The sequence below is a fragment of the Apostichopus japonicus genome, chromosome 14 (genome assembly GCF_037975245.1).
Source record: "Apostichopus japonicus isolate 1M-3 chromosome 14, ASM3797524v1, whole genome shotgun sequence".
NCBI classification, from domain to species: Eukaryota; Metazoa; Echinodermata; class Holothuroidea; order Aspidochirotida; family Stichopodidae; genus Apostichopus; species Apostichopus japonicus.
In genome coordinates, this window is record NC_092574.1 from 16006660 (window position 1) to 16027019 (window position 20360).

At 38.5% G+C, this 20360-nt stretch overlaps 1 protein-coding gene across 2 annotated transcripts; it reads left to right on the plus strand.

The window, feature by feature from the left end:
- The first annotated feature begins 1382 nt into the window (after positions 1 to 1382).
- On the plus strand, positions 1383 to 14535 carry LOC139979657 (patched domain-containing protein 3-like). Of its 2 annotated transcripts, none has more exons than XM_071990668.1 (3): positions 1383 to 1796; positions 3654 to 4673; positions 6686 to 14535. In XM_071990668.1, the coding sequence occupies exons 2-3, from the start codon at positions 3665 to 3667 to the stop codon at positions 8344 to 8346; spliced, it is 2670 nt and encodes an 889-aa protein (XP_071846769.1). In that variant the 5' UTR covers positions 1383 to 1796; positions 3654 to 3664; the 3' UTR covers positions 8347 to 14535. The 2 variants fall into 2 exon arrangements, with proteins under 2 accessions (XP_071846769.1, XP_071846768.1); XM_071990667.1 differs by having other exon boundaries at positions 1384 to 2018.
- Positions 14536 to 20360: the final 5825 nt, after the last annotated feature.

The following is a 20360-nucleotide window of genomic DNA, read 5'->3' on the forward strand; positions in this document are numbered from 1 at the left end:
CTCCCCAGAATGCAGTTTGGTGTCATCAGAAAACTTCATGGCTGCACACAAAATATCTCCATCAATATGAATAGATAGGCTAGGCCTACTGGTCGTACGAAGATAAAGAATGCATGCATTAGCGATATATTCATTGCTCACATTATATTGAACAATCGATTTTTTGGTAGCAATATCGTTACTGTAATCAACTATATTTGCTAAATTGGGCTTACAATGACAATCCGGCAGTAGCTATACACCTAAGGTCAGGGGCGTAGCGAGCGGGGGGGGGGGGGGTGTCACACCCCCCAATAATTTGGTCGCTGTCGGCAAATTTTGGGTCTGTCGGCAAAAGGAGTAAAGGTGAAGAGAGCGGAAGGGGAAGAAAGAAGGAAAGCTGAATAGAGAAAAGGAGAACGGGAGCTTCTTCCGTGCCAAATTTGACTTAAAATATGCACCAGATTGCATCTAAGGACGTTTCAAAACTAAAAATTTTCCAAAATGGGAGGGGTAGACCCCCTACCCTTAGACCCCTCCCCCATTTCAGTCACCACTTCCAGATCCGTCGGCAATTCAAATTTGACTTAAAATATGCACCAGATTGCATCTAAGGACGTTTCACATCTAAAAAATTGCCAAAGGGGAGGGGGACACCCCCTCCCCTTAGACCCCTCCCCCATTTCAGTCACCACTTCCAGATCCGTCGGCAAATCAAATTCTCCACACCCCCCCAACAAAAACCCCTTCGCTACGCCCCTGCCTAAGGTTCTTGTTTATTTAATAAATCGGTGCTGTGGCCGGGCGAGTGGATTAAGGCGGTGGCATTTGAAGCAATGATCGCTATGCAATCGTGAGGTTCCGGTGGGCTCGATACACGGCCGGGTCATAGACTCATTATCACTCATAGTAAGGTGGGTTTTTCATCCAAGAGAAATCTACGGTTTTCCCATCTGATATGACTTTCTAAATTGACAAGATTCCAAGTTTGAATTAAAATGTTGAATTGGAAGCCACCCGACGTAGCCTATGAGTTGTAATCCATAAGCCCCTGCCGTTTTCTCCCACATTTGTGGTCGCTAATTAAGCGTCGTAAAAAAAATGATGATTCAAAAGTAGCCTACTTGAGAAGTACTTGAATGAAAGATTCATTACTTCGTACTCGGGTGCTCGGATCCTCAACTGCTGTAGGGCCTACACTTACCCTGGTACTCAACATAAGCTATGATTATAAAATGCAGTAGCCTTTCTCGGTCCATGGAACAACTGGCAATTATGATGGATCTGACCCCCCCCCCCCCCCAATTCTGCATACAATTTCGTATATTGTCTCTCTTAACCCCTGTGAAATTGAGGGCACGAGCATTCTGATTGCAATGTTAGGGATCGGGAATGATGAAAAACTATAGCTACACGGAGCACGAATACTTTTCGAGAATGATTTACGTGCTATTTTCAGTAGACGGTCAAAGTACCCACATTTCTGCGGCGGCCTACTAGGATAACAGAAAAGAATTGAACTTAGATAATAGCGGTTCCATCTAGAGATTTGACCTATGTAAGCGTTATATAACACCATCTCATTGCCGAGCAGACAAAACGAGTGCCGTTCTTCCGGCTTTACAACTCCCTGGTGCTTACCACTCGATCGATCGTAACTGAGGCTGTACTAAGAAATTGCGTGAAGAAGAAGCGACAAAGATAAACAGCACTAATGTCTGGACGCATAAATAGTCAAACGTACTAGTAGGCCTACTACTACTAGCATTGTCTTTGGAAAAAAATAATGTAGCTGAAAGTGACCGTTCTAACATAAGGTAATTGTGATTAATAAAAGACGTTGCAATTCTCATATTTATTAAGGCAAGATATCTTGAGTTTGGGAAACTGCACTGAAGCTAAACTAGAGCGAGCGGTTGACGAAATTCTGAGTAGGCCTAGGCCTACAACCAGACCGCCAAAAGGAACCATTGACACAGTCCACTCAATGGGCATGTAATGCTGTATTAAGAAGGGAAAATAACAGATATGTTTGCCAGGCAAGTCCACCCATTTATCTTCTTTTTTGTTGTTGAAAATACAGTGTTAGGCTTGATTAATTTGGTTTAGTTGCTAGCCGGCGATTATCTCAAGGTCACAGCATGTGTACACAAGCCTACTATTACTAAGGGTATTTCCCATGTGTAGGCCACACACTCCATAGTTACTGTTGAAAAACGTGAACATAGATACGTACGACTCGTAATAGAAGCCTACTATGTCCTAGGCTACCTACTAATGTTGTATGTTATTATGGAGGGCCCGGGTATTGCAATGTGCGACCTAATTAAGAATTAAGAACTTGACCTGGCAATTGAATACAAATATTTGCATAACGTTTTCTTATCATTATCATGTAGCGGATAACTTTCTGCTGTTCTAAATGTAATGAATTTTTACCATTTTAAAAGTCATGCTTGAATGTGACTCCATTCAATGTCACCTAGCTTTGTTACCATTGTACTAGCACTACACTGCAGTTCTTTTCAATCATCAAAGGGTCTACTCTTATTGACAGAAGTTACTAGTAGACTTCTTTTGTTTTTCATGTTTTGTATTCCAGTCTTGTAATAGTGTTTTGGTTATAATTGCCTGGTGAAATAAATTACTCATTCCTTTCCTATGCTTGAGCCTAGATGTCCCAGCTGTCTCTGCCATGATTCCGGTTGGTGAATCTGGTAGACAGTTGGGTGTGGTACTTCTAATCTATTTCAGTAATAATACCATGAATGACTAGAAAACTTAACATGTTAACAAATTGTCGGGCTGCCGCAGGTTACAAGATCTATTTCTGTATGTGTTGATTGTGTTGTTCATGCCTACAGTACACAGTACAAAATTTTAGGTTTTATACATAAATTTGGATGCGTTGACGTAAAGTTGGATGTTGATAAGTTTTCAGGTAAATTTCCAACTTTAAATCAGGAGAGAACTTGACTTTTAACAAGTTCCTCTCCTTCAAGAGCAAGATCAAGCACATTATAAGGAATTTGAAGTAGGTGGATGAGTGTGAACTCAATGGTGTAAGTGCAGGACTTAAGCCTTCATCAAAAGTACATGAAATGTTCTTTTTATGAGAGTGAATTTGTCCAGAATCGGACGTATAGTAACCATGCAGATCAAATAAGGTGCTGAAATCCATCCAGAACAAAACTACCTTGAGTACAGGCTAAAGAACTCAAAAAACTATATACCAGTCAGTTCACTATTCAACAGATGAGTGTGCATGTGATGCCTCATACAGGTACTGTATGCATGTATTGGTACCAGTACATACAAATAAGGTGCAGACAGATTTTTAGATCAGTTGTTGTATTCAATTCACATCATTTCTTTCCTAAATTAACGCTGCCTGCAAATATTTGTGACTTACAGTATGTTTAATTCACAATAACATTCAACTTGAAAATATTAAAACAACTTCCACAATAATATTTCACCTAAAAAGAAGATCATATCCATGATGAATTTTCAGATGTAAGTTTTAATTTTTTTTTATTTTGACAATTATGGCAGGTATATTTCTTCATTGATTATATACCAATTATAATTGCATGGTTACTAGAGCTAGGTCTGTATTTTGTTTTGTGTATGCCATGCATAAATTTATTTTATTTCTATTTTCCACATTCTAGCTTACCAGAAAATGGCCCGAGTCTTTGGTTGTCTGGAAAGATGGTTGAGCGACAGTTTCAGGAGTTACGGCCACTTTATCGCAAGGCATCCTTTTGCTGTTCTCTTGTTTTCGCTCACGGTTGCAGGCATCCTAAGCTGCGGCATAGTACGTCTTCAGTTTCAGAGCAACACGGAAGCTTTATTCACACCGGACGTCAGCAGAGCCAGGGCGGAGAAGGCTTTCACTCAGTCGCATTTTCCGACAAGATTTGACAATTTTGTCCCCACGCGAATAACTGAGATGTATCAGAGGCTTGTTTGGGTCATCATTACAACGAAGGACAATGGCAATATATTTAAGAACAGTGCAATGGATGAAATATTCACCTTGAGGGAAAAGATAATTAGTACCACCGTTTTAAACGACAATAAGACTCTCTTCAGTTACAATGACCTTTGTGGTAAGATAGGAGGTGTCTGCTCGATCAATCCAGTCCTGCAGTGGATCAAGCTCTCCCGTCAATATAATCGATCGTTTAGCGGTATTCCGTATCCGATAGCAGAGTTTACCATCGGCGATCAGAGAGAATTAATCCCTCTCGATTCCTTCTTGGGAGATGTCGTCGAGGAGAACGGATATGCAACATCCGCCAAGGCGTTGTCGCTCTTCTTCTACCTCCGTCACGAACCTGCCGATGTCAACGCGGTTTCCGGCGCATGGGAGGATGCCGCCGCTGAGGTATTGGAAGGATTTCAATCCAAGGAGATTTTGTGTCTTTATTATACCTCCGATGCTATAGATGAGGCTCAGAAGACTCTAACCGTAGGAGTCCTGCCATTCTTTACTGCCACGATCGGAGTATTAATCGTATTTGCTGTGGCTTCTTGCATGATGAAGGATTGGGTACTCAGCAAACCATGGCTGGCCATCAGTGGAGTCGTATCTGCGGGATTAGCTGTTGCCAGCTGTACTGGATTCCTTTCCTTTTGCGGTCTTCCATTCAACCAGGTCGCTGTCTCTATGCCATTTCTTGCTTTAGGTGAGCGATCAATCTGTTTTGTTTTTTGTAGCCAAAAAAATTCTCCTTCAAAATATGTTTGTGGTTAATAGGTGTCGATGCTAACAACAGGACACAATGCATGTGCATGAATGTGGGACAAGTTTCAAATTTAAAAGATGTCATAGTTCATGCAATGATCTATGTATGTATACTTTGGGTTCTGTGTTTAGTATGTATATTGTCTTACAACTTTACAAGTATTAAACTGTTATGCGTTCAGTTAATTTGATGCTGATGGCATGATGTCATGTATATGAGGACAAAGTTGCAAAAGTATAAAGCTTCCCTAAATTGTTAATGTCTTTCAAACTGTGTGCAGTTTTGGGCAGAGACCTTTTACCATGTTTGAGAGAGCAACCAGTACAGCACTTGTCTGTGGTGTCTTCTGTCTGTCTGTCTGTCTGTCTGTGTGAAGTCTAATCACTCACAATGTTGTGCCCTAATATGTGAACTGTCCAAATCATATGAATTTTGTGCCTAGGTTGTCTCATATATTATATGTTAGAATACAAGAACATGCAACATGAAGTGACAACTTAGTTCACTTAATGATCTTGAAGGCTTTATTATAATTATCAAAATTAATATTTTCTGTGTAGTAAACGTCACACTTTAATGTTGAAGCAATTGAATTATGTGGCATACAGTATCTATATTAAAATGTACTAGCAATTATCATGAAGATTGTTATGTGTTAAACTTGTACCAGGTCATTGCAGATTGTAATTACACTTAAAGCTTCTTGAGAAGAGAAAGTAATACCTCTCAGCTTTAAGTTTGCGGATTAATTGTGTTTTGCTTCAATTGCTCTTACTCTCACTTCTAGCTGGCATATATATTGTACTCTTCTTGTATGGAACTTAGAGACATCAAGAATTCAAGATAATACTAGGGAATCTGCAATGCATTTTCTATATCAGTAAGCTGCACCAGGAAATAAAATGTCCAAATTGCTATACAAATGCAAAGATGCATAGTGCTCAGTTTTATATTAAGTTAACACAGATGTCATAGACTGTATATAATAGGAGACAAAGTTCTGATCCTTCATAACTGCTATGCAAAATTGGAACTCTATATTATTCCCTGTGCTCAAGTGTGTGGTCCATAAGACATCACATGAAGTTTGATTTGGGGAGGGGGGAGATGGGTGAGATGGGGAGGACCTGGTCACACCATTGATCTATACGTTGATGCCAACAATCAAATCTTCAGCAGTTAAATGACATGACTGTTGGACAGGTGGCTTTGAGTTGTCTAACATTGTGCAGGTGCATCTAGTTCCCTTGAATGATGTCATGCAGCTATTGTAGTATTGTATGCTAGATAGCTGCCTGTCAGCCATGGCCATCCTCCTATTGCTGTCATACTGTATGTAGTGAAACCTCATGTACCGTCGTTGATTTGTTTCAAATAAATGAAATTGCAGTTCAAGGACATCGCATTCATACATTACAGATATTGCCTACAAGAAAAATATGTAATTTGCAAGAGAATTAAAAAAGGACTTTTACTTGTACTTGAAATGTGGTCAAACAGTTTTGAAATCATTGTGGCCAAATTAAGCATATCTAGTTAGCATATATATCAAGCCACAATGTGAGCCTGTGTAAAGTACGTAGTAATGCTTTGAAAGGATGATCCCATGTATTCATGGTCACACTCAAATAAGTCTGCATGGAACACTGCATTGTAAGCTGTCAGTATCATAAAAGAACTGCAAGACCTGGGAAGAAATCACAGTCAGAAAAAAGTTGCAATGATTTCAGATTGGTAAATTCAGAAGGAAAATTGAGCTAAGCTTGTGCCTTTATGTGGGAAGTATGTCAGTGTGGGCTAATTGCTAGAATGTTACTAGTTTTGTAGGCCTGACCCTAGTTGGACCAGGCTGCATATATTGAATGAGGATAAGTACATAAGTGTAGTCATTCGTAAAAAAAAAATAAACTATTAGAGTTTTTCATTCGTTTCCGTTTGTGTTCTCCTTCAAGGTGTGGGACTCGATGACACATTTATCATGCTGGCAGCCTGGAGGAAGACAAACCCCGCTGAATCTGTTGAGTCTAGGATGGGAGAAGCTCTTTCAGAGGCAGCGGTCTCCATCACCATCACAAGCCTGACAGATTTCCTAGCGTTCTGCGCCGGAGCAATCGTTCCCCTCCCCGCCGTCCGGACGTTTTGTATATGCACCGGTGTCGCAGTTTTAATGGACCTTTTCTATCAGCTGACCTTCTGCGGTTCTGTCATGGTCTTGACTGGCCGAAGAGAGGCGTCCAATAGGCACTGTTATTTTTTCTGTAAGGTGGTAAGTCAGGAGGAGTCACCGTCAATCTTCTACAGACTGTTGTGTTCGGGGGGATACAAACGTGATCTTCAGGATCCGTCACCTGCGCCCAGACAGGATCATCTCGTGATGTCATTTTTCAGAGATATCTTTGCTCCGGTCATAACACATCCCTTCTCAATGATATTAATTGCAATCGTTTACGTAGGGTACATCGCCACGGCCATCTACGGCTGCGTTCACATAGAGGAAGGGCTAGAATTACAAAACTTGGCAGAGAAGGGATCGATGACTAATCAATTCTTTGAATACCACGCCAAATATTACACGCAATACGGGCCTCCGGTCTCGGTCATGATTAACGACAAGTTAGATTACTGGGATCCCGAGGTACAGAGAAATATCCAAAATCTGGTATCGTCTTTCGAAGCCAGCCCATACAACAGGGAGGGAAATTTCACCGAGTTTTGGTTCACAGATTTCTTGAGCTATGCCGACCAGTTTAATACAAGCACCAAAGACAAGGCTGACTTAACCCATATCTTACAAGATTCTTTTCTGAATATACCTAAGTTTACAAAGTATCGTGAAGACATCAACTTCAACCAAAATGGAGAGATCATTTCGTCAAGGTTTCTAATTGCTACCGGTAGCCTGGCAACGCCTCACGCACAGAGTAAAATGATGACTGAAATTCGTAACCTGGCAGACCAAAATGGGCAAAATTTCAGTATTGAAGTATTTTCACCAAATTTTATAGTCTTTGAGCAGTTTCTAATCGTTTTGCCTAGTACCATCCAAAATTTGCTGATCGCTACACTCGCAATGCTTCTTGTAGCTATAGTGCTGATTCCAAGTCCTCTAGTAGCCCTAGTTATAACGTTATGCGTGGTTTCCATAGAGACGGGTGTTGTCGGGTTTATGTCGCTATGGGAGGTCCACCTAGACAGTATCTCTATGATACACATAATCCTTTGCATAGGCTTTAGTGTTGATTTTTCGGCGCATATATCATACTCCTTTGTCTTGCAATCGAATTCAATTCCTCCCCGAGAGAGGGCAGCGAATTCCTTGTACTCGTTAGGTTTCCCTATCTTGCAGAGCGCAGTCTCCACCATCCTCGGAGTTTCGACACTGTTTGCAACAAACAGCTACATTTTTGAAGTCTTTGCAAAGATTCTAGTGCTGGTGATGTCGTTCGGTATCCTACATGGACTGTTCTTTTTACCCGTCATATTCACTGTCATCGGCCATTGTTGTTTCTCAGATACTCGAAAGAGCTCTGAGACAGATAGTGTAGAACAAGATGAAGAATTTGATCATTGTTACCTAGCAGATCTGCGTAACATGAGAGAAACAAATGTGTAAGTTATATATTACCTTGGTCTACTGATATCTTTTGCTGTCATCTGTGACTCACAGCCTGAAATTAACATCCAAAGTAATTTAAAGTTTCTGTTTCTGTATGCACTCCATTTATCCGGGTACAGACCCAGGTTTATCAAAAGAAGGGGTGTGTCCCTGGGGGTTTTGAAGCCAATTCCTGTGTAGGGGTGCGGGGGGTACGACTGTCTCTCAGAAATTGTTTAAAATTTTGGACACAAAATTGTACATTCTGAGGCATATTTAGGCTATAAATATATCTACACACATGGTTGTACTAGTAACTGCTTTAAATTTTTTTTTGTTGGGTTGAAAAAGGGGGTGGTTTGTACATACCCCACCCCCTCTGGAATTGCGCCAGTTATTTGCCACAATGACATGCCAGTGTGACGAGTGTCTACAGATACATTTTCTACACAAAAGGCCGTCTCCCTTGTCATACTCCTTTGTTTTATCCGAAATAAACCATAGTTTACCTCTTTTAACCAGATTCCTCACATTGCAGCAAACCTATCAATAGAGGGTAAGGATTTTCTCTTTTTAAACCTCTAGAAAAACTTGCCAAACTGGAAACTTGATATTATAAGCCATTATTCTTCTTTAATTTAACATTTAGCCACATTGCATTCACTGATCTAAACGTTTCAAATGTATGAAAATTTGTGATCTAAATTTCTGAAAATGTACCGCCGAATATACAGATAAAAGATAATTACTTGCCACTTTTGTAGTCAAAACCTCACATTTTCAAGTACATGATTGCTGAATTTTTTTCATATGAAGCTTAAAGAATAGTTATTAATATATTAATTAGAATCCATAAAACAATGGATTCAAATTAAGAAAAAGACCTGGACAATGAGGAGCTGATGATGGATTTGTCAAATCTGTGTTTCAGGATCAATCCAAATATTTCACAATTTACATATTTCACACGTTATTTGAAAATATTAATGACAGACGAGACCAAACAAAGAGTGCAATATAAAACTGGTACAGTTTTGGACAGGCTGCTTACTATCTATTATTATTTATTATTTTTAATTTTGATTTAACAGTGCTATATTTCTTGAATATCTGCTCAGAATCCAGTTCTGAGATTTGTCAACACAATCCTCTCTTGAGCATGTATTTCAGGTGACATGAAAATTAAAACAAGTTTGAGGTTGTCAAAGTTTGTCAAAGTCACCTTCAAACGAGGCCAAAGTAGAATGGTTGCAGGAAGCATTATGCATGCATCTCGGTATTAATGGAGAAATCGTTGAAAGAATACCTTTTACTGCAGTACTATTCTGTCAATACTGTACAGATATTGCTAGCACAAATATGCTGTAGCTTTCTGCACCTTCCTAGTTTTACCTCTTTAAGTTTGGCAATGGGTCAAGTGCAATTGGTTTCAGCATTTTGAAGTGAACAAGCTTTGAATTACAATTTTTTTAAATTGATGATTTAATTATTTTGCATGTGGACAGTGATCTGCACAGGATTTCATAGGTAGGGGGGGGGGGGAGGGGGAGAGGGAAGGAATTTCAAAATTGTCCCAGGCTGATCTTATTTTGGTGCATGAACATTTATGGAAGGGCTGTAGGCATGGTTCCCCTGCCCCTCCCCACCCCATGCCCTTAGTGAATAAAAAAGAAACCATGGTTATTAAAAAGAAAGGACAGCTTATACTATAAGGGGTTGTAGTTAATTGATGATATTGATAAGGAACAATTGATTTATAGATATATATTTAATATGTTTAAATATAAATATATTGTTGATGATCAAGACTTAATCTTGCTTTTAAGTTAATAAATAGATGTCATATGCTTGCTGTGCTGAGAAACAATTGTTTATTATTTTTGAAGTGTAGAAAAGATTGTCATGACAACAATGGGAAGAAAATAATGAAACTGACATGTGTGCAGTGGTATGCAGCCATGGACAGTGTTTCAAAACTCTCCGGTAACTGAGTAGAAGGGAAAGAAAGAAAAAGTCTTTTATATGTTGACTTTAGGCTTAATGTGAAAATATCTTGTTATATGGCTAATCTTCTTAATAGTGCCTGTTATTTGTAAATACTGCTTTAATATAAGTTACAGTTTATCCATTTTTTTCTTTCATTTTAGCAGCTGAGAAAATGTAATTAAATTAAATGAAATATGTTTTAGAAATCTGTAAGAATCCAGGAGGCCTTCAATATCAGATTAGAAGTCTTACACTTTCTCTAAATATAATGGAAAACATAAAACACAGCAACAAACAAAGAAATAAATTTATGAACTTTTAACAGTTTTAAGAAAATGCCTTGAACTGCAATTGGTGCTGACCCACGGTTTACTTTAACTATTACTATGGAAGCAGACATATGACCACATTTTAAAAGGGGGAGGGGGGGGGGGAGTTGAATGCAAAACCTTGTGGAAAAATGTTATGAGAGAATGAGAGGTGGGGTTGTTGAATGTGACTCCCCTGTAGGGGGGTGTGGGTCCTCCCTCCAGCAAAAAGTTCCAAGTTAAAGAGGTCAAATGGTGCATTCCTTGTACTAGTTTGGACTATAAATTAGGTCCCTCCTCCCCCTCCCCCTCCCCCTCCCCCACCTTTTGGCACCCCAATGAGGTTTTTTTTTTGTCAAATCAGAATGTATGGATGTTATTAACCACCCATACAATATCTATATCAGAATGTGTGTAGATGTTTTTGGTAAGATCTGTTCATGTATGAATTTATAAGTTGTATTTTGAGATTTCTTGATTCTGTAATTCTGATATGGAACACATTTACAGTAATGTGCATTTCATGTTGGGTGGGGGAATCAATTTGTATTTTGACTTTAAAATTAATATGGTTCATTCGATCACATTATCGAAAAGTGAATTAATCAGATGCATACTATTTTCATCTCCATAACACTCCTCTCAGTTTAATAGACAAAAAGTGTACATAAAAACATTTAATTGAATTAAAAATTAATTAATTTATGCAACCAATTTGCTGATAATAACTGTAGCATTTCATCCCTTTGGGATGTGTGATTTTCAGAATTAAAGATCACCTCTGGGTTCATATATTTCTCCCTGAAAGTCTTCACCTTGTAAATGACAATTGACATTCGGCTGGGGAATCTCCCTTTAAGAATAGCAATGAAATGGTCAGAAAATGTCAATATTGCCCTATTTGTTGCCTAAGGACTCTCCTCGGATTCATTCGTAGGTAACAATTGTTGAAAAACAGAGATGCATTTTAGTGTGTAAACTTTGACGTTAAGTCTAGAACCTTATCCAAAGAGAGAGAGAAAAATTTTTATTTATGATTTATTATTATTTTTTTTTGTAGCAATCTGCTGGTGTAGTACTGCAAAAAAGCCTGTGTTGGTAATGTTTTAGTTTTGACCATGAGAATATCAGATCCTGTGAGCATGTGTAAATCTTAGATCCTGCTAAGCTCAATAGGTTGGCTCTCTAACTTATACAAGTCTAATACCTTGTCAATAGTTGTGGTGCTGTTTGCCTATTTCCTGTTTGGACGGATTTATCACAATTATTCAAACTGTTTGCTCTAATACGACATGTTGGTACTGGATTTATATGCAGAACTGGCCTACCTGCAATATCCACAGCAGTCTCATTAAATTGTTAGGGCTGCATTTTGCATGGTATATGGCGCAATACATCAGACACAATCTGTTTAATAGCCCAATCATCTTGCACATTTAATGGAGAAAATAGACATAAAACACAAAACATTTGCAAATGGAACAACAAAAATTGGACTGGATTGTATGGACTTTAAGTAGAAGTAACCTAAACGTTTGTATTTTAAAATGGATTGAGTGTATCGAGTTCATTATGTTGTGTCCTTGTGCAAGATGCTTTATCTCACTTGCCACTCTCCACCCAGGGGTTAAATTGGTACCTGTGATGTAACTTGTCATTGGGCGCAGTATATAACTGCAGCCGGCTAGAGGGATTGTCTCTGGGACAGGTTATCATTGACCAGGGGTAATATAACGTCTGTAAAGCGCTTTGAGACCTGTCGCTGGTATAAAGCGCTATATAAAAATCAAATATTATCATGATTATGGATGAATACGAGGGGAGGGAAGGGGAAATAGTGGGGTGACCACACATCAGGTCACGTCCTCTATCTGTCTGGCACACATTACCTCTCAATGGATGAATGAATATCTGGCATTTCTCATAAAGAAGATTTTCAATCATAAATATATCAGCAATTGTCGGTGGTCGATATCTGCGGAATATTCTGCAGCTACACATTGTTATAAACCATACTTGTACATACATCTACTGTTCTGGCTTCCATATATGAATGTATGTTCTGTGTATGCATATATGCAACTGTATTGTGTACATATCTAAGTATGAACATTGTGAAATACTGTGTACAAACCTGCAGGGTTTCACACAAGCAGGGATGACATGAGCCTTGTGTGACATCTCACGTTGACCTCCTCCAGTCCAGAATCAGTCCATCCTGTCTTCCTCTTTGATGTAATTTCAGTGACCACCCTAAGTAGGGGAGGGGAAGCAGGGGAAGGGAACAGGAGAAAGGAAGCAGGGGAAGGGAATGGTGGGGAGATGAGAGGGACGAGGAACAGGATGTGAGGGGAAGGGGGAGGCGGAAGAGAAATTGATGAACCACATATTTTAAAGTTGGAAGTATCTTTGCATTTTGATTAATAATTGATTAAACATTTACTTGTAGCCATATGTTATAATTTTTTTTCTATATATTGCTATCATAGATGATGTTTTTACTTTTCTTTTTGCTTTATTGTTTTTAAAAGTGTTATTTTATGTTGGCAATTAATTTATTAGACTACTGCAATCTTGTGTATGCGTACATTTAAAATCGGTATGCAGGGTAGATGTGTATTCAAAGCTTACACAGGAAAAGTATATATTCATTTGTGGAATGACTTGAGATGGTATAAAATGACATTCCACAGCAATTATTCATTTGTATATCAATTGATACTTTGTTTTTTAGTTTGTTTGGATATTTTCGTTTGCCATTTCTTAGTCTTAGTTTCAGAAGTTATGTAAACTATCTGTGATAGTTCTGCTGGAAACTAATGTTCCTCTACTTGTGATATAATTCCTATATTAAAGTTATATTGCTATTAACTGTGTGTAGGTATTTGTAATAGGTTGACTAAGTAGGTACACCCAACAGGCTGTAAGGGTAACGCAAGGAGACAAAGTCTACACCAACAGACTGTTGAGTCGGCAGTAACATGTCTTTACTTGTACGAAACACTGATGTAATCTCACATTCCAGAATTAGAGATGGAGCCTGGGAGTGTCGGGATTCGTTTGCAATAAACTTTTGAATAATCGTGTAATGCCTTATATCTCAATTTAACAGTTTTTGTGATAGTTATGTAATTCATGTTATGTTAATGTATCTTATTGATGAGATAGTGATAGTGTAAATGTCAAAGGTCATTCTAGGGTAGTATTCTAGCAAAAAAGCTAGAATACAAAATCAATGTCTGTAGCTAAAAGCCATTAATATGATCATTATCAAATATTTATAATTAATATAAAATGTCCAAAGATGATAATTGTCAAAGACATATGACTTTCAATGAATTTGGTCCTTACTCATAGGATTGAGATCAGATTGTAATATGCAATCTTGTACTGTGTGGGTGGGATTGGGGTGTTGGGGGTTAAGTAACAAGCCACATGAAGAGGTAACTTTAGACATTGCATATGACACTAAAGTGCTTAGTTTTGTGTTGACACTTCTGAGGGATGGAGGAGAAAACTAGAGGCAGATTTTGCTTTGAGAGGCGCCTCAAAATTGCATTTCCATTTCTACAGTGCACTATATTAAATATTAAATGTACAAAGGGAGGGAAAAGACACTTTTTCCTTTTTAATGGCTGATTAAGGTTGACCAAGTATGGTCTCTCAGTAACATGAATATTTTAATACATGAGAATGTATATATTAATGAATATATTATATACGATGATTATATTAATACATTAGAAGTGTTTAATTACATCTAGTTAAAAACATAGTATTGCATAGTTTTGTGAGAGATACACACTGCACAAGCCTGCCTACCTTTTGTATAGTTTACCATTACTCATTACAAATTGTTAGCCTGAGATCATTGCAAAATTAACATGCTTGAAGTGTTTGACCTAAAAAATAATTACCAAGTCAATTTAGTCTTTCTTTTTCTGGGCAGGGGGGGGGGAAGTGAGGGGGGTATCGGTTGGTCTCCCTTCCCTCCTTACACACCTTTTTTGGTTTCGATGATAAACGTAACCTATGAATTCATGATGGCGTATGTGTGTGAGTGAGTTTGTGACGCCCAGCTTGTAAACGCGATATTTCAAGAAGAGAAGGTCAGACCAATTTTCATATTTAGTGTGTAGAAGTACCACATTGAGTACAAGGAGCCTATTGTTTTGCTGGAGGTCAAAGATCATTTGGGGTCACCAGGAGTCAAATTGGGAAAACCTTGTAAACACAATATCTCAAGAAGGAAAGGTCAGACCAATTTTATATTTGATATGTAGAAGTACCACATTTGATTACAAGAAGCCTATTGTTTTTGGTGGAGGTCAAAGGCCATTGGGGTCACCAGGGGTCAAATTGTGAAAATCTTGTAATCTCTATATCTCAATCATGGAAGCTTGGACTGACCTCTTATTTAGTGTGTAGAAGTACCACATTGATTACAAGAAGGCTATTGCTTTTGGTGGGGGTCAGAGGTCAAATCGTGAAACCCTTGTAAACAGGTACACCCTCACTATACATTACATCAGATTCATGAAGAAAACTGCTCATGTTACATCATCAAAACCACAATGCATTTTTGCATTCTGGTTTTGATGGTCATCGTGTAAGTTTGTTCTTTGTGATGACAGAGGAATACACAAAAGTTATGGACTTAGATTTGGGTGTAAACCAGGCATGTGGTGTGCAGAGGCACAACCAAATGTTGCTCCCTTTTTGCTTCCTTGCCTGAAGGCTCAAGGAATCTATGCGATAGTGATTGCGTGTGTGTGTGTATGTGACGCCCTTGGCTCGTAAACACGATAACTCAACAATGGCAAGTTGGATTGAAGTCATACTTGGTACACATATGCACCATGGTGAGTTGATGAACCCTATTGATTTTGGTGCTCATCTCATTAATCAAGGGCGTAGGAACCGGGGGGCTGGGGGGGCGCCAGCCCCCCCAGTGAAAAATGTGGAGGGGCGGAAGTATCATTCCGCCCCCCCGCTTCGCAAGTCAGAAAGCCCCTTTTTCATTTCCAAATGAGCACCAAATTGCATCTAAGGCCTGGTGAAAATACAAAATTAAGTTTACAAAATGGAGTGGGTGTTGAAGTGTGCTTTATTGCACCAAATTGCATCTGAGGCTACCTGGAAATGCAAAAAATTCCAAAGGGGAGGGGGACACCCCTCCCCTTAGACCCCTCCCCCAGGCCGGCCATCAGTCTTCAGCCCCCCCACTCAAAAGTACCTTCCTACGCCACTGTCATTAATAATAAGGAGGTCACAGGGTCAAACGTGAAAATCTCCAAATGCTAATAACTCCGCAACCGAAAGTCAGAGTTTATTCATACTTGGTACAACTGTGTTGGTAGCTTTTTGTTTCTAATATTTAAAGTTCATAATTGGAGGAAAGGGATATAAGAACAACAAAAGCAACTGCCTACACTGGGGTTTGAACCCTAGACATGGAGTTTGTCTTTAAAACTAACCACTGCGCCAATTTAACTGTTGAGAAATAATGCTCGTTTCTAATATTTAAGGTTCATAATGAAAGGAAAGAGGTATAAGAATAGAAAAAGGAAAACTGCCTTCACTGGGGTTTGAACCCTTGACTTGGAGTCTGTCTTGCTCGTCAGGCACAAAGCACTGCACCGCTGTATCTGTTGAGAAATAATGCTTGTTTCTAATATATAAAGGTTCATAATGGAAAAAGGAAACTGTCTTCACTGGGATTTGAACCCTAGACATTGAGTTTGTCTTGCTCTTCAGGTACAGACCACTAACCTATGGGTGCAGATCCTGTGGGACACAGCGGGACGTGTCCCCACCAACTTTTTCAGTGGTGGGGACAGGATATACCGTGTCCCCACCATTTTGTCTTGCCCAAACGCTGCATTAAAAATTCCCGCCCTGTATTGAACTTTGGCGCAGTTTAATCCAGCATTGTTCAAATGATATGCTATAAAAGACGAGAATTATTACTATTGACACTATTAGGCGTGACTTCTCCGCTGAAATATTAACACATTCAATCAAGTGAAACATTATTCACGAGACTGGTAAATTGTGGTCAGCAAAACGGACTGAGTGCGAACAAAACAATCGTTAACAACTCACACTGTGTCTTGGCAATTTGAACTAGCTTCACGTCCTGCGGTGTTTCCACTTTCAGTTGAATTACCTGAAGTTTTGGTCAATTTCGGGAAATATTTTGAGAAGATAAAATTTTGGAAGGAAAGTATTTGGATGTTTCTAATGAAATGTCTCTGATGTAAAAATAAACTGGACCTTACAACCTGCTAAACCATAGTACACTTTTCATCGTACTGTGAGACGTATGAGCTTTCTAAGATGAATATAACGAGCATGCAGGAGCAGCATTCATATAATTGTCGATGTAACTTAAATTATCACTAGTTCTCATTTTATCATATTTATCCACAGTTGTTGAATAAAGGACGGAAATTGCATTTGCGGCAGTCTATAATTGTTTTCTGGGAGAGGACCCCAGACCCATCGTATACAAAAGTCTACTTTGATTATTTGTCCCCTGATTTTTATTTCTGCAGACGCCCATGTGTTTCCCCATACTAAATTTCTAAGCCATGAGATCTATAACTCATACAACCAGTTAAAACAACAGAATCGGGCAGTATGTTATCACCCTCCGTTCCATTTTTGGAGAAAAAATTACGATTAAAACATTGAACGCTTCTATCGCGGCAAGTCGGAAGTTGTATGCTAAGAAATAGAAGCGATAAAAGAGGGCACTCGACGCATCTTGCCAGTGATACGTGATTTCAAAGCAGTCAAAACAAACCTTTTTTTTCAAAAACTTTTTTGAAGAACAAAGGAGTCTCAAACCTGTTTTTTCAAAAAGTTTCTCGGTTTTCTATTGTTCCTCGGAAGTTGTATGCTAAGACATATAAGCGATAAAAGAGGGCGCTCAACGCATCTTGCCAGTGATACGTGATTTCAAAGCAGTCAAATCAAACCTGTTTTTTTTTCAAAAACTTTTTTAAAGAACAAAGGAGTCTCAAACCTGTTTTTTGAAAAAGTTTTTCGGTTTCTATTGTTCCTCGGAAGTTGTATGCTAAGAAATAGAAGCGATAAAAGAGGGCGCTCGACGCATCTTGCCAGTGATACGTGATTTCAAAGCAGTCAAATCAAACCTTTTTTTTTTCAAAAACTTTTTTGAAGAACAAAGGAGTCTCAAACCTGTTTTTTGAAAAAGTTTTTCGGTTTCTATTGTTCCTCGGAAGTTGTATGCTAAGAAATAGAAGCGATAAAAGAGGGCGCTCGACGCATCTTGCCAGTGATACGTGATTTCAAAGCAGTCAAATCAAACCTTTTTTTTTTCAAAAACTTTTTTGAAGAACAAAGGAGTCTCAAACCTGTTTTTTGAAAAAGTTTTTCGGTTTCTATTGTTCCTCGGAAGTTGTATGCTAAGAAATAGAAGCGATAAAAGAGGGCGCTCGACGCATCTTGCCAGTGATACGTGATTTCAAAGCAGTCAAATCAAACCTTTTTTTTTTCAAAAACTTTTTTGAAGAACAAAGGAGTCTCAAACCTGTTTTTTGAAAAAGTTTTTCGGTTTCTATTGTTCCTCGGAAGTTGTATGCTAAGAAATAGAAGCGATAAAAGAGGGCGCTCGACGCATCTTGCCAGTGATACGTGATTTCAAAGCAGTCAAATCAAACCTTTTTTTTTTCAAAAACTTTTTTGAAGAACAAAGGAGTCTCAAACCTGTTTTTTGAAAAAGTTTTTCGGTTTCTATTGTTCCTCGGAAGTTGTATGCTAAGAAATAGAAGCGATAAAAGAGGGCGCTCGACGCATCTTGCCAGTGATACGTGATTTCAAAGCAGTCAAATCAAACCTGTTTTTTTTTCAAAAACTTTTTTAAAGAACAAAGGAGTCTCAAACCTGTTTTTTGAAAAAGTTTTTCGGTTTCTATTGTTCCTCGGAAGTTGTATGCTAAGAAATAGAAGCGATAAAAGAGGGCGCTCGACGCATCTTGCCAGTGATACGTGATTTCAAAGCAGTCAAATCAAACCTTTTTTTTTTCAAAAACTTTTTTGAAGAACAAAGGAGTCTCAAACCTGTTTTTTGAAAAAGTTTTTCGGTTTCTATTGTTCCTCGGAAGTTGTATGCTAAGAAATAGAAGCGATAAAAGAGGGCGCTCGACGCATCTTGCCAGTGATACGTGATTTCAAAGCAGTCAAATCAAACCTTTTTTTTTTCAAAAACTTTTTTGAAGAACAAAGGAGTCTCAAACCTGTTTTTTGAAAAAGTTTTTCGGTTTCTATTGTTCCTCGGAAGTTGTATGCTAAGAAATAGAAGCGATAAAAGAGGGCGCTCGACGCATCTTGCCAGTGATACGTGATTTCAAAGCAGTCAAATCAAACCTTTTTTTTTTCAAAAACTTTTTTGAAGAACAAAGGAGTCTCAAACCTGTTTTTTGAAAAAGTTTTTCGGTTTCTATTGTTCCTCGGAAGTTGTATGCTAAGAAATAGAAGCGATAAAAGAGGGCGCTCGACGCATCTTGCCAGTGATACGTGATTTCAAAGCAGTCAAATCAAACCTGTTTTTTTTTCAAAAACTTTTTTAAAGAACAAAGGAGTCTCAAACCTGTTTTTTGAAAAAGTTTTTCGGTTTCTATTGTTCCTCGGAAGTTGTATGCTAAGAAATAGAAGCGATAAAAGAGGGCGCTCGACGCATCTTGCCAGTGATACGTGATTTCAAAGCAGTCAAATCAAACCTTTTTTTTTTCAAAAACTTTTTTGAAGAACAAAGGAGTCTCAAACCTGTTTTTTGAAAAAGTTTTTCGGTTTCTATTGTTCCTCGGAAGTTGTATGCTAAGAAATAGAAGCGATAAAAGAGGGCGCTCGACGCATCTTGCCAGTGATACGTGATTTCAAAGCAGTCAAATCAAACCTTTTTTTTTTCAAAAACTTTTTTGAAGAACAAAGGAGTCTCAAACCTGTTTTTTGAAAAAGTTTTTCGGTTTCTATTGTTCCTCGGAAGTTGTATGCTAAGAAATAGAAGCGATAAAAGAGGGCGCTCGACGCATCTTGCCAGTGATACGTGATTTCAAAGCAGTCAAATCAAACCTTTTTTTTTTCAAAAACTTTTTTGAAGAACAAAGGAGTCTCAAACCTGTTTTTTGAAAAAGTTTTTCGGTTTCTATTGTTCCTCGGAAGTTGTATGCTAAGAAATAGAAGCGATAAAAGAGGGCGCTCGACGCATCTTGCCAGTGATACGTGATTTCAAAGCAGTCAAATCAAACCTTTTTTTTTTCAAAAACTTTTTTGAAGAACAAAGGAGTCTCAAACCTGTTTTTTGAAAAAGTTTTTCGGTTTCTATTGTTCCTCGGAAGTTGTATGCTAAGAAATAGAAGCGATAAAAGAGGGCGCTCGACGCATCTTGCCAGTGATACGTGATTTCAAAGCAGTCGAATCAAACCTTTTTTTTTCAAAAACTTTTTTGAAGAACAAAGGAGTCTCAAACCTGTTTTTTGAAAAAGTTTTTCGGTTTTCTATTGTTCCTCGGAAGTTGTATGCTAAGAAATAGAAGCGATAAAAGAGGGCGCTCGACGCATCTTGAAGGTAAGTGTGGACTAATCTCATATTAAGTACATAGTTGTGACACGTTGAGTTCAAGCCCCTTATTTTGTTGGTGGAGATCAAAGGTCATTAGGGTCACCAGGGGTTATTGTGGTAATCTTGTTATACTTGGCATGTGCATTGATAA

Excerpts from the sequence above, each read along its gene's own strand:
- LOC139979657 (XM_071990668.1), top strand. The coding sequence starts at position 3,665 with ATGGCCCGAGTCTTTGGTTGTCTGGAAAGATGGTTGAGCGACAGTTTC. Across the intron at positions 4,674-6,685 it reads TATGCCATTTCTTGCTTTAG|GTGTGGGACTCGATGACACA; the intron begins GTGAGCGATCAA and ends TTCTCCTTCAAG.